This window comes from Gossypium hirsutum, chromosome A08 (assembly GCF_007990345.1).
Source record: "Gossypium hirsutum isolate 1008001.06 chromosome A08, Gossypium_hirsutum_v2.1, whole genome shotgun sequence".
Taxonomy (NCBI): Eukaryota; Viridiplantae; Streptophyta; class Magnoliopsida; order Malvales; family Malvaceae; genus Gossypium; species Gossypium hirsutum.
Window position 1 is genome coordinate 6,554,161 of NC_053431.1, and position 12,495 is coordinate 6,566,655.

Here is a 12,495-nt window from a genome sequence, read left to right on the forward strand (position 1 = left end):
AATAAATAATAATTAGATGACCAAACTAAAACTAAAAGCATATTTAGATGACTATTCTTATAATTTACCTTTTCATTTTATTGGAACAAATCTAACTGCAAATCCAAATCAGCCCTAAATAATATAATAAAAACGTGCTAAATTGTATTATCTAATATCCAGTGAATTTTGAATTATATTATTGTTGGGGGATTTTAATTTTTTTAATAAAAAAATTAATTAATTAACAATGAAATTTAATTTTAAACTAAATATTATTAAATAGTAAAATATATTAAAATTTTATGTTCAAATTGTAATAATATTAATAAATCATATTTCGTTAAATATTAAAATTAAATTTGTGTTAATTATTTAGAGCCAAAGGGAGTTGTTAAGTTCATACAAGTAAATATGCAAATAAATCATTTTAAAGATATTATTTAAAAATAAAATAAAATATTTAACTTTTCCTATTACGAATTGGGTAAAAAAAATAAATATGATTTCTATCAGTAAATAAATGTATTAACCTAATCATCTAATATATAATTTAAAAATAAAATATTTTCTTTTTTAATTTTTAATATACATGCGTATATGATACGAGTATGAGAGTACAATCTTTCTATTGGGTAGTTGCAATTTTCTTTGATTCTAGCTTTTAGATTTCATTTGTTGAGCCTTTTTGTTGTTCATTAGCGCATTCTAACACCTCCTTGTTTCTTGTGTTAGTAGGTACAATAAAAGTCGTTTTTCCTTGTTTCTTGTTTCTTGTTTCTTAAAATTAATTAATAAAGATAAAAAAATAAGCAAGAAAATTATCATGAAGAATCAACGGTTATAATTTGTATATATGGTGAGTAATTAATACTACTTAACGTTTTTATTGCAATTACTTATAGCCATAAATAGGATCAAAAGGATAGTTCTAATTTTTTACTCTAACTTAATTATAAGTATTTTTTATCATTCAATTACGGAAAGTTATAAAATAGTGATTTAATTATTTAATTTTTTTATTTTTTGGTTACTATCCATTAAATTAACAATGATAATGACGATTTAGCCCTCAACATTTATACATTGTATCAATTTAATCTTTGATTATAAAAGATTTAACCCTCGACATTTACACTTTGTATAATTTTTTTTGGCTTTTCTTTTGTGACATTGAGGGCTAATTTTAAAAGAATAAGAAAAGATTAAGTTTTATTATCTTGAATTTTTTGGTGTTTCTATTTTTGATATATGTATATATTTATCAAATTTAACTGATACTTTTTTTAGCTTTTTAGGTGAAAAAGTCAAAAGGAAATAAACACAAAAAAGTCTAAATTACACAATGCGTAAATATTAAAAGATTAAATTTTTTAAAATCAAAACTAAATTGACCCAATATAAAATATTGAGGATTAAAATTGATAACATGTGAATTTCAAAAGCTGCAATATCATTTTTCCATTAACCACGAGTTAAAAAAGAGAGAGAGAGAGAGAGAAAGAGACAATCAAATAACAAAAAAACCTTAATTAGTTTTATTAAGATCTTTTAGCATTTCCTTCCTTTAAATTGCATTTTGCTCTAACTAAATTTGAATTCGAGTTTGGCTTCCAATATTTTTTTCGTTGATAAAATTTGAACCCGAAATTTATTTAAAGGTTATCAAATTTTTTTTAGTATAATTAATGTATTTTTCATATCCATTTTATTGTTTATAAAGATCAATCCTTTTGAAAAGGACATTAAACTGTTCATTACTAGACCTAAACATAGGTAAAATTAATTATTTGTCTCATGATTTATATTAATTTTTTTTAAAATTTTTAACTTCATAAACATGATAAAATTAATTAAAAAGTTTAGAAACTCCTAAGATTAAAAATAATCAAAATTTTAATTTGGATTTAAAAACCGATTTCATTTGTCTTTCTTATCTTAATCAGTTACTGAGGGTTCGATATTTGCCCTTGGTATGGAACAGCTTTAAAACTCGTGATTAGCATCTACCCTTTATTAGGCCTACAAAATGCGGAGAATTAGTTATTAAGTTCGCTTCCGTAGATATATAGAAAATTTAAAAGAAAAAAGAAAAGAAAAGGAGATGCCATTTTTTTAACCTCTATTCACTAATCAATTTTATTCCAAAAATAACATTCAAAGATAACGTAATCAATGGTTTTAACTCAACATCTTCTTGTCTAAATATGAAAGATTTTTAGTCTTATTCCAAGGATCCCAGCTATATTTCAAACGATATTCTTTATGCTTATAGCTGAACAAATATACGCCGTCATCTTGCGATCTCCACCGGCAATTATTCCCGCCACATTCGTTGTCAAGGAACTTGTCGTCCGTCCAGAAGACATCAAGGTACTTTTCGCCACCGGTCCACCACATGTGGCAGCTGAACTTGGTCGTTGAGAAGAAATTGGTACGGAACGTCCAATTGAACTCGTTGTAGGGCGCGACGTGGCGGACGCCGAGATCGTCGTCCTTGGATCTGCAGTGAGCTTCCAGAAACTCTCCGTGGCTGAACCCGTTGATGACGTGAACGTGACACTTGTTTAGAATGGAGTGAGTAACGAGTGACTGAGTCAGGCAAAGCACAATAACCAGCATCATCTTCTTCGTAATAACATTTTGGGCGGAACTCATATTTAAAGGTTGTTTAAAGTTTGTTGATATGGTTAATTTGCTTTCCCCTTGTATCCTTTTATAGCGAAAGAGGAGGGTCTCCTACAAAGAAAAATATATATATATTTGGATAATGATAAAATATCTTAAAATGTATTTCAAAAGATTTAATAGCACAATTTAAGTATTTAAAAAAATAATTAAATTTGTCTAATTTTATGATTTTGATTAAATCTTTCCATATATTAATCTTTTTTATAATTGAAATTATAAAAGTTAAATGTTTCTAAAAGTGTATAAAAAGTTATTAAAATAAAAAATAAAAATGATTTGACGAGGATGGGATAATAGAATTTTGGTTAAAATCAAATTAATCGATCGGATCGATTTAATTCGGTTAATTGGTCGGTTAATCGATCTAACTTAGTCGGAGGTCAGTTAATGATTTTTTAGAAATTTAATTATCAGTTAATTCTGCTTAAAATCAGGTAATTTAACTGAATTAATCAAACTTAATAATTAATAATACAAATTATATGTAGTTTTAATTCGGTTAATTCGGTCAAATGAACATTATCAAAATTTTTTATATGTTTTATACTTGTTTTAACAAAAAACAAAAATATATAAATTTCGGTTAATTGACCGAATTAACTGAAATATTTCAGTTTAGTTAATTTTTTTTGAAAAAATTTCAGTTCAATTAATAATTAAAAGATTAAAAAGTTTGATCAATTTAATTAATACTAGTTCGGTTCAGTTAACCGTTTAAATACCACTAGATAATACAAGCTATTTGAAAATTATTTATATTTTATATCTAATTACTTAAATTATGAAATCATAAATTTCATAAGCTTGATAATAATGTTAAAAAGTTTTTATTTTATTTTTTTAATATCATAATTATAATTATTATATTAAACATTATCCGTAACCTCCAAGATTTTATTTCTTAATAAATTCTAGGCAATTAACTATAAATTTAATACATAACCCATCATTCCAATTAATATATTAATTTTATTGTATTTACTGTTACAATCTCAATTAATGTACTTTTCAAAAATTGAAGATTTCCATTTAATCCCTTTAAAATCTTTAATTATATCAGTTTTAATTTAATCTCTTTAAATCTTTAATTATATTGGTTTTAATTAGAATAATAATTTTAGTGGGCGTAAATAGGGGATAGGGTCCCCTAAAATGATAAATATCCCTTTTAGTCCCTTTTGAAGTATATAAAATTATAAATTAATATAATAGTAAAATTACATTTTAACTCCCTCTAAAATCTATAATTTATCTCTATCCCTTCCTAAAACAATTTTCTAACTTCGCCCTTATTATTACACATTTACAATAGTGAGGAGATTTTTTTTAATTTTTTATTATATTTTAGTTTTATATTTGGTATTTGTACTTTCATAAAATATCCAATGTGGTACTTTTCCTTTGAATATATTCAATGTAGGACTTAAACTATCAATCTGTGTATTATTATGGTACTTGGAGTTAATACCTATAGTAAAAGCTAAACCAGCCAATGAAAATTCAACATGTGGATTTTTTTTTCCAAATCATTGATTCCACATAGATAATATAATATTATGTGAAAAGATAAATAAAAAAAAATATGAAATGGTAGTTGAAATCAAGTTATTCAACCTCTCATTCAAGCAAAATATATAAATTTGGGGAAATTTTGACTTGTATAAATTTCAGAAAATTTAGGATTTTTAAAAATCGAATAAAATTTTGAGTTAAATTTTGATTTTTTTAAAGCTAAACTTATATTTTTTAGGTTTAGTTATTTATTTTTTAATTTAATTTAAATTTTTATTTTATTCATCTTTTCATATAATATTATATTATCCACGTGGAATTCATGGTTTGGAAAAAAAAATCCAAGTGTCAAATTTTCATTGATTGGTTTAGCATTTACTAAGGGTATTAACTACAAGTACCATAATAATATATTGATTGATAGTTCAAGTATCACATTGAACATTTTCAAAGTATAAGTACCTAGTTGGACAATTTATGAAAGTACATGTATCAAATAAGACACAAATTGATAGTTCAAGTACCACATTAGAGATTTTCAAAGTATAGATATCACATTAGACATATTATGAAAGTACATGTACCAAATAATACACAAATTGATAGTTCAAGTACCACATTAGACATTTTCAAAGTATAGGTACCACATTGAACATTTTATGAAAGTATAAGTATCAAATGTGACATTATCCCTTTATAATATTATATTTTTCAATTTAGACTAATTAAGTAGGAGTAATTCAATGTTTCTAACTAAATTATTAGAATAATTAGAATAGTGATTTTTTTCCTTTTATATTAATAATTTAATTTAATTTATTAATAGATTGTATACTAAAATTACTTAAAATAATACCATTTTATATCGAGCTGATTATTTATTTATTGATTAAATTATAGTATAAAAATTTAAAGGTTATAAGTTGTTCAAATTTTTTGTATTTTTTATATATTTGAAATTTAATCTCTATATTTCTCTTTTCATAAATTTAAAAATTTAGGTTTATTTGTTAACATTGATAGAATTCTGTTGTGTTGATGTGATATTTTGATAGAATTTTAACATTGATATAATGTGACACTTGTTCAGGATCGATTGAGTGAGGAGCGACTGAGTCAGGCAAAGCGCCATAACCAGAATCATCTTCTTTGTAACAACAGTTTGGGCGGAATTCATATTTGTTAATATTTTTTGTTTTACTGTTAAAAGAATGTTCATATGGGTAAGGGTGAGTATTCGATCGAGTCGAGTCGAATCGAGTCAAAAAATTTCAAGTTAGTTGAGTTGACAAATCCTATTTTAGTAACCAAACTTAATTTGAATTTTTTTTGAAATAGAATCGAATCGAGTCAAAAAATTTTGAGTCAAGTCGAGTCGAGTTAACGAATCGAATTATTTATACTCAATGTTGCTTTTACGTGGACCGATTATTTAACTAGTTGACAGAGTACAAGATTATTTAACTACATAAACAATATAATGATTTTGTCTTCTAACTTAATAAGTAAACATTTATCAAAACGATGACTACAGATATTATACTTTGGACGTACCTGTAGCAACGTAAAATTTGTTTTCGGTCGCTAATTGTGGTGATTTATTAAAAACTTGAAAACCGAAGTTTGATTTCGAAATAAACAGGGAGTCGCCACCGATCCTTTTTGTAGATGTGATCGGACACCTAATAAATCGTCTTCTTTGAAAAGAAAATTTATTCTCGAACAAAAACGAAGGCTAAATTTAGGTCTACGTGAAAAGCCAGAGAAAGAATTAGGGTTCGGGAGTCGGTTACGCACGAGGAAGGTATTAGCACTCTCGCGACGCCCAAAATTGGTATCTTATAAAACACGTGTTGTCTTGACTTTCAAAAATACGAGTTCAATGTTACATTTAGTCGTAATCCAGTTGAAACACAAGAATTTTCACTTTTTTCAATTTTTTCGATTTTTGAGAAGGACATACCGTTTTAACACGAGTCACTTGATATTCACCCAACATAGCGATGAAATCAATGACATAGGGTTTAAATCGGTACGTTGCCTTGCTTATTGAAATAAATAAAAACACGAATAAACATTTTAAAATAATGAACAACGAGGTAATATATAAAAATGGGCGGGAAATGAAAGAAAATAGTTGGAAATACATCAATGCACATAATACGTACGACAATAATATTAAAAACAATAACAATGCACACGATATTAAATGTAACAATAGTATCAAATACGAGAACACAATGAATATACATATGTAAAAAAAATGACATTAAGAGTATGTACATAATATATACTTATGCATATATATGTATAATTAGTAATAATGTTGGAAATATACTACATATAATATTTGAAATATACATGAAGTGATAAAAATATACATAACTATTAGTGTTAAAGTATATACATATGAAAGACGTTTACATAATAATACTAAATATAAGTACTAATATATGTGTATATATATATCTATATACATATATTTAAAAAAATACATAATAATATTAAAGAATACGTACATACTATACATACACATATAATACAAAAATACATATAATATATAATATTAAGAATATATATATATATGAATAGTAATAGTGTTAGAAATATAATATATACAGTGTTCGAAATATATACCTAAGATAGTAAGAATATGACTAATAATGTTAAAATATATACGTGATATATACATATATATAAAATAAATATTGAAAAATACATGTACGTAACATATATGAAAAATATATACATAATAATATTAAAATAAAATGATAAGTAAAAATAATGAAAATAATAGGTTTAATAATAAATATAAGGATGTATGAAAATAATACTATATATAAAAGTATATATATATTCATATAATAAAATGTATGTACTAATGTTAACAATAAAATAATAGGGATAAAAAATAGATATAATAATATATACATAATATACAAAAATATAACATTAAAAATATATATATGTAATATACAAGAAATATATATATAATAGTATTAAGAATATAAACATAAGATAGTATATATACAAAAATAAGTAATAAAATAATATGTACATAAAATACGTATATACACATATGTAAATAAGTAATAACATTATTAAAAATAAGTAATAATAATGAAAATAATAAGATCAATAATAAACAGTAATGATAAATGTATTATAAAAGGATGAAAAATAATAATTATATATATAATAGAAATAAGTGTAATAATAATGATAAAAATAATAAAATATTCCTAAAGATAATACTAATAATAACAGGTAGTATAATAATAAATATATATGTAAAAGGATAACATAATTAATAAACAAAATACTAAAATGATAAGCAAGGATTAAATTGAAAGCAAATAGAAAGTTTGAGACAAATTTTAAAGAAACAAAAACAAATGAAAGGGACTTATTTGAACACGCGCTAAACTAAGGGGGTCCAAAACACAATTTTCCAGCTATTAAAACGCTGCGCAGCGTGGGGGACCAGAATGAACTCGGAACAAAACAACAGGCCCGAATTATAATTAAAAGAAAACTTGATTGCAATTCGTAAAAAAGCGGAAGACCTAAAGGTGCAATTAGCCCTTCCGTAGAAAACACGCGAATCCTCTTTGGAGCGGGTCGGGCAATCAGGTCGGAGGCTCAAAACGGCGTCGTTTTGGGGTTTAAGTACAGCCCCCAAAACGACGCCGTTTCAGAGGGCTATAAATAAGCCCAATTTCAGAAAAAAATTCATTTGTGAGGGGAGAAAGAAAAAAAAGGGAGAGAAGAAGAGAGAGAAAGAGAGAAGAGGGGGAAGGGAGGACTCCGGCCAGGGGGCCGATCACCGGACCGTCGCCGGCGCCATGCGGTGGCCGGAAAAGGTAAAAATTATATTTTTTTGTTTTATTTTTTTTGCTTTTTAGTTTTTTGGTATTTGGTAATATATTTTATGTGTATCTATAAGAAAAATGAAACACTTATCAATATATGCGTGATTTCAAAGAAAAGAAAGAAATAATAAACCTTTCGTGTCTGCGATTTGTTGCTGAATCTGATTTTTAATATTGTGGAGATTATTCTTTCTATATTCTGGAAACACACTGTTTTTGTATTGATAGCAATAGCCGAATTGATCTAGCTGAAAAAAAAAAGAAAAAAGAGCCCCCTGTGCAGTTTTTGATTTGGGTTTTTATAACCCTTTTTCACCTATTTTTTTTATTGCTTCTGTCTTGTCTGATTGCAGGGAATGGGCACGGACGGTGGGGTGTGTGATGGCTCAGCACGCGTGGGGCGTGGTGGCCGACATGGTGGAGCAGTGTCAGGCGCACATGGGGCAACGGCGCCAGAAACCCTAGGGTTTCTGGCTTTCCAAATTTTTTTAGAGTTTTGGGCCTATCGGGCTTCACTGTTTTGGGTTGGTGTTGGGTTTAAGTGTTTAGGTTAGTTTGGGTTTTGGGTTGTAAATGGGTTTTGGGTATTTGTATTTGGGCCTAGGCAATTTAAATGGGCCATTTGGTTTTGATTGTAAACAGGCCAAAATTGGCCTACAACAGTACCGATGAGGTGCTAGGCACATTTATATGTTTAATTCGGTTTATGTCGATGAGGCATAGAAAGCATATTTTACTTGGACGTACCGATGAGGCACTAGGTGCCGAATATATTGGTATGATGCCTACATGATCCATGTATCCGTCTTGAGGCCATGTGATCTGGTTAATAGAGATTATGAAAACATGTATTTTGCCTATTGATATTGTATATTGAAATGTGTAATTGTATCTTGATGTTTAAGCAATAAAAGATCTTTCACATTTGCTCTAGTTAAACGAGCCCTGAGGGCCGATACAGTTATAAAATGAATCAGTAGATTCGAGAATGTAATGAGAAAGTGAAATGATCATTGTGAAATGTCATGTTTGCATGTAATTGAAATGTAATGGAATAAGGATTAAATGTTGTTATATGACATGTTTAATAGCTTAAAGCATGATGTTAAGTTCATGAGACAAGAGATGCAACAATGATTTAGATTATATTTGGATTTCATATATGTATTTGGTTTTTTTTTGTTATATTTGATTAATGCTTTAAATCATGTTATCACCATTTATCTCTATTGCTTAACATATGGTTTTGTTTATTTCTGTGCACAGACACCATTAAATCTCGAGGGCTAAAAGAGTATGACGGCATCCAAATTTCAACTTTCAACTTAAAAAAGTTTGTATAGTTTTTATTACGTGTATAGCAAATAGCATGTACCTAGTGTCTTGAGTTGGTCTTTAGGTTTATTTTGAGGTTTTGGTACACATGATAGGAAGGTTTAAAATATGGATGTGACCTTGTATGTTTGATTATAAGTGTAGCTACTAAACTAGTGGTATAATGGTATGCTCACTCATTTTGTATATATGTGCTTGTAACCCAGGATTGCTTGCATCCTAACTAATAGAGTGTGATGCATGAAATTAGAATGAATATCATCGTATGCATAATTTTATTTTTACTTTAAATAAAAAGATTAAACTATCCTCAAATAATATAATTTATTTTAAATACGTAGCGACATTAAGTAATTTCTCTAACTGAGTTGAGACCCAGTTGATGTGTGACACCCACTCAACCAGAGGCTTTATAAATATAAAGCCATTTACTGAATTGGTGTCACAAGTTAATTAGATACTAACTTAGTTGGAAAAAGACAAAAATACCTTAATTTACAAAGTAAATTATATTATTTTGAGGGTGTTTTTGTCATTTTATATCTTTTATATAAAAAAATAGAAAAATAAATACACATACATAATAGGATTTAAATTCATACCTCTTTAGTTTTTTACATTTGTATTTTATCATTTGACTAAATCTTTATTTTATTTTTATATAAATTTTTCATAAATACGTTTGTTACATATTTTTGTTTACCATCCACATCGTGGATGTGCTATACTCTAATAATATATAATAGATAAATATTTAAATTCAAAATCTCACTTTAAATCAGTTTGGTCATTTCAATTATCACACTTAGTTATAGGTAAATATCTTCAGAAAATCGATTAAGTCAGCTTTTGAGTTTTTTTGACCAAACCAATTCAACCGAGCCCCTGCTCTCTTAAATAAGGAATTAATTAAAAGATGTTAATTTTAAGCATAATGAGTTATTTGATTCTCTAACTTTACAAAAAAAAAGTCATTTTAACCTTTCATTAATTTTTTTTATCTTTTTTAGCCTTTAAACTTTTATAGTTTGTCAAATCACCCCGCAATGGATGGAAAAACTAATGTATGTTAACTTTGCTTAGGTGGCAATCAATGTATATGCCACATTAACAATTAATTAATTTTTTCAAAAAAATTAAAATATATTTTTATATATTTTTATACTTTTTAATAAATTTTAAATTTTTACTATAATTTTTAAAATTTTAAAAATAATTAATTGCACATCCACGTGATAATTTGTATATGTCATATCAGCAAAGTGGAATGATGATAATTTTTTCCTAATTTAACATAATATAAATTTAAAGATAAAAAATGAAAAATTAAATAAATTACTAAAATGATTTGGTAGTATTATGCCTAAATTTTATTATAACAAAATGAAACAGTACGCTTTTCATCACTCAATAATATACTTCGATGAGTTGAAGAGCAGCCATTAAAGCAAAAAACCAAAGCTCATAATAAACATTCAAACAGTGGAACCATGGACAAACGAGCTTCCACCTTACGAAACTACATTAATGTATATAAGGTTTTTCTTTTTCTTTTTCTGATATTTGGATATATAGATGCTAATGGCACAACAGGAGCCTTAAGGTGTAATTTCAAAAAGGCATCAGTTTATTATTTCTTACAAATGTAAACCAAATATATTGTTATACATACCATATGCTACGTTCAATTTTTTTTTTTAAAATTATATCATGTTCAACGTGCATTTTGTCGACTGAGTCTTAATTCGATTAGTATCATCATTGTTGTCAGTATAGAAAGCCGTGGGTTCAAGTCCAGTGAAACGCATCATCTTCTTATTTAAGAATTGAGGAAGGGTTATGGGTAATTCTAGGCATTGTATAAGTAAAAGAATAAATACAATAAGAACTATAATAAGATTAATGTTAAAAAAACCATACATGTCGAATATAAAAAATAAAAAACAAGCATATCCCACATTAGTATATGAATATCCATATAATATGGTTGGAAAAAAGATCGGAGAATTTTCATTTTTTTCAAGGTCGATTTCGAATATTAAAATTTAAAATAAAATTACATTAAAAGAAAAGATAATTAGATGGGTCAAGATTAAGTTATATATTGCTATAAGAGTTAGAATGTAATTTTATCGTTGTATTGACTTATATTTTTATGATTTTCGAAATAATTAAATAAAAAATTTAACATTTTTGATAGACTAAATTATAATTTTATCACATATTAATTCAGGGCCTAAAAATTGTAATTTTTCGCTTTAGGAGGCCAGAGCCCTTGCATGCCCCCTCTCTCCACCTTTGAGAAGGTCTAAGAATCAAGTCAAGATTGAAGCGAGCAAAAAAATATCTAACTCGTCTCGTTGCCATCCTTACAATTAACAAAATCATAAAAATTTTAAGGTTGTTTTCCTATTAAGGAAATGCTATTACTGGTGACGTTTTTAGTGAGATCGTCGCCAAAAATCGTAAAAATATATAAATAAAAAGATAAATTATACAAATGATCACCCAACTATACTTGCGTTCTTGTTTTGGTCATCCAACTTTAAATATTTTCAATTTAGACACTAACGTTTGAATTCGTTCATGTTTTGATCACCCATCGTTAAATTGATAACGAAAAGCATTTTTCTAACTAGGATAATAATACATTTAGTTCTCAATGCTTACATATTTTATCAATTCGATCTTAATTCTAAATAATTCATTAAATTTAACTATTCACATTTATAAATTCTATCAATTTGATCCTGAAACTTCCCAATTAAAGTTTTCAGCTTTTAAAACAAAGGCATTCCACATCTATAAATTTGTAAAACCCAAAAAAGAAAAAGAAAAAAATTTCTCTCAATTAATGAGCCATTTTCCGAGCCAACTCTTGATACCAATGAATTTTTCTTGAAACTTTATTTTCTTTTCATTTTTCATTAGGTTTTCTTCTAATTATAATATTTTATAACCCTTTAATTGATAAAATTTTAGTTAGAGAAAATAGAAAAACCTTACAAAAAGACACTTTAGATTTACTCTTGTTGTTAACAGTATGATATTTCCTTCAACGTACTTAGAAATAGTCCTTAAAACTAGTCTTTGAAATTGGAAATTA

The 12,495-nt window shown here is 26.6% G+C and overlaps 1 protein-coding gene across 1 annotated transcript; it reads right to left on the bottom strand.

Moving 5' to 3' along the window:
* Nucleotides 1-2,160: 2,160 nt before the first annotated feature.
* On the bottom strand, nt 2,161-2,637 carry LOC107954144 (S-protein homolog 1). Its single transcript, XM_016889620.1, has one exon. It carries the CDS (start codon nt 2,635-2,637, stop codon nt 2,161-2,163), a length of 477 nt encoding a protein of 158 aa, XP_016745109.1.
* Nucleotides 2,638-12,495: the final 9,858 nt, after the last annotated feature.

Excerpts from the sequence above, each read along its gene's own strand:
- LOC107954144 (XM_016889620.1), bottom strand. The coding sequence starts at position 2,637 with ATGAGTTCCGCCCAAAATGTTATTACGAAGAAGATGATGCTGGTTATT.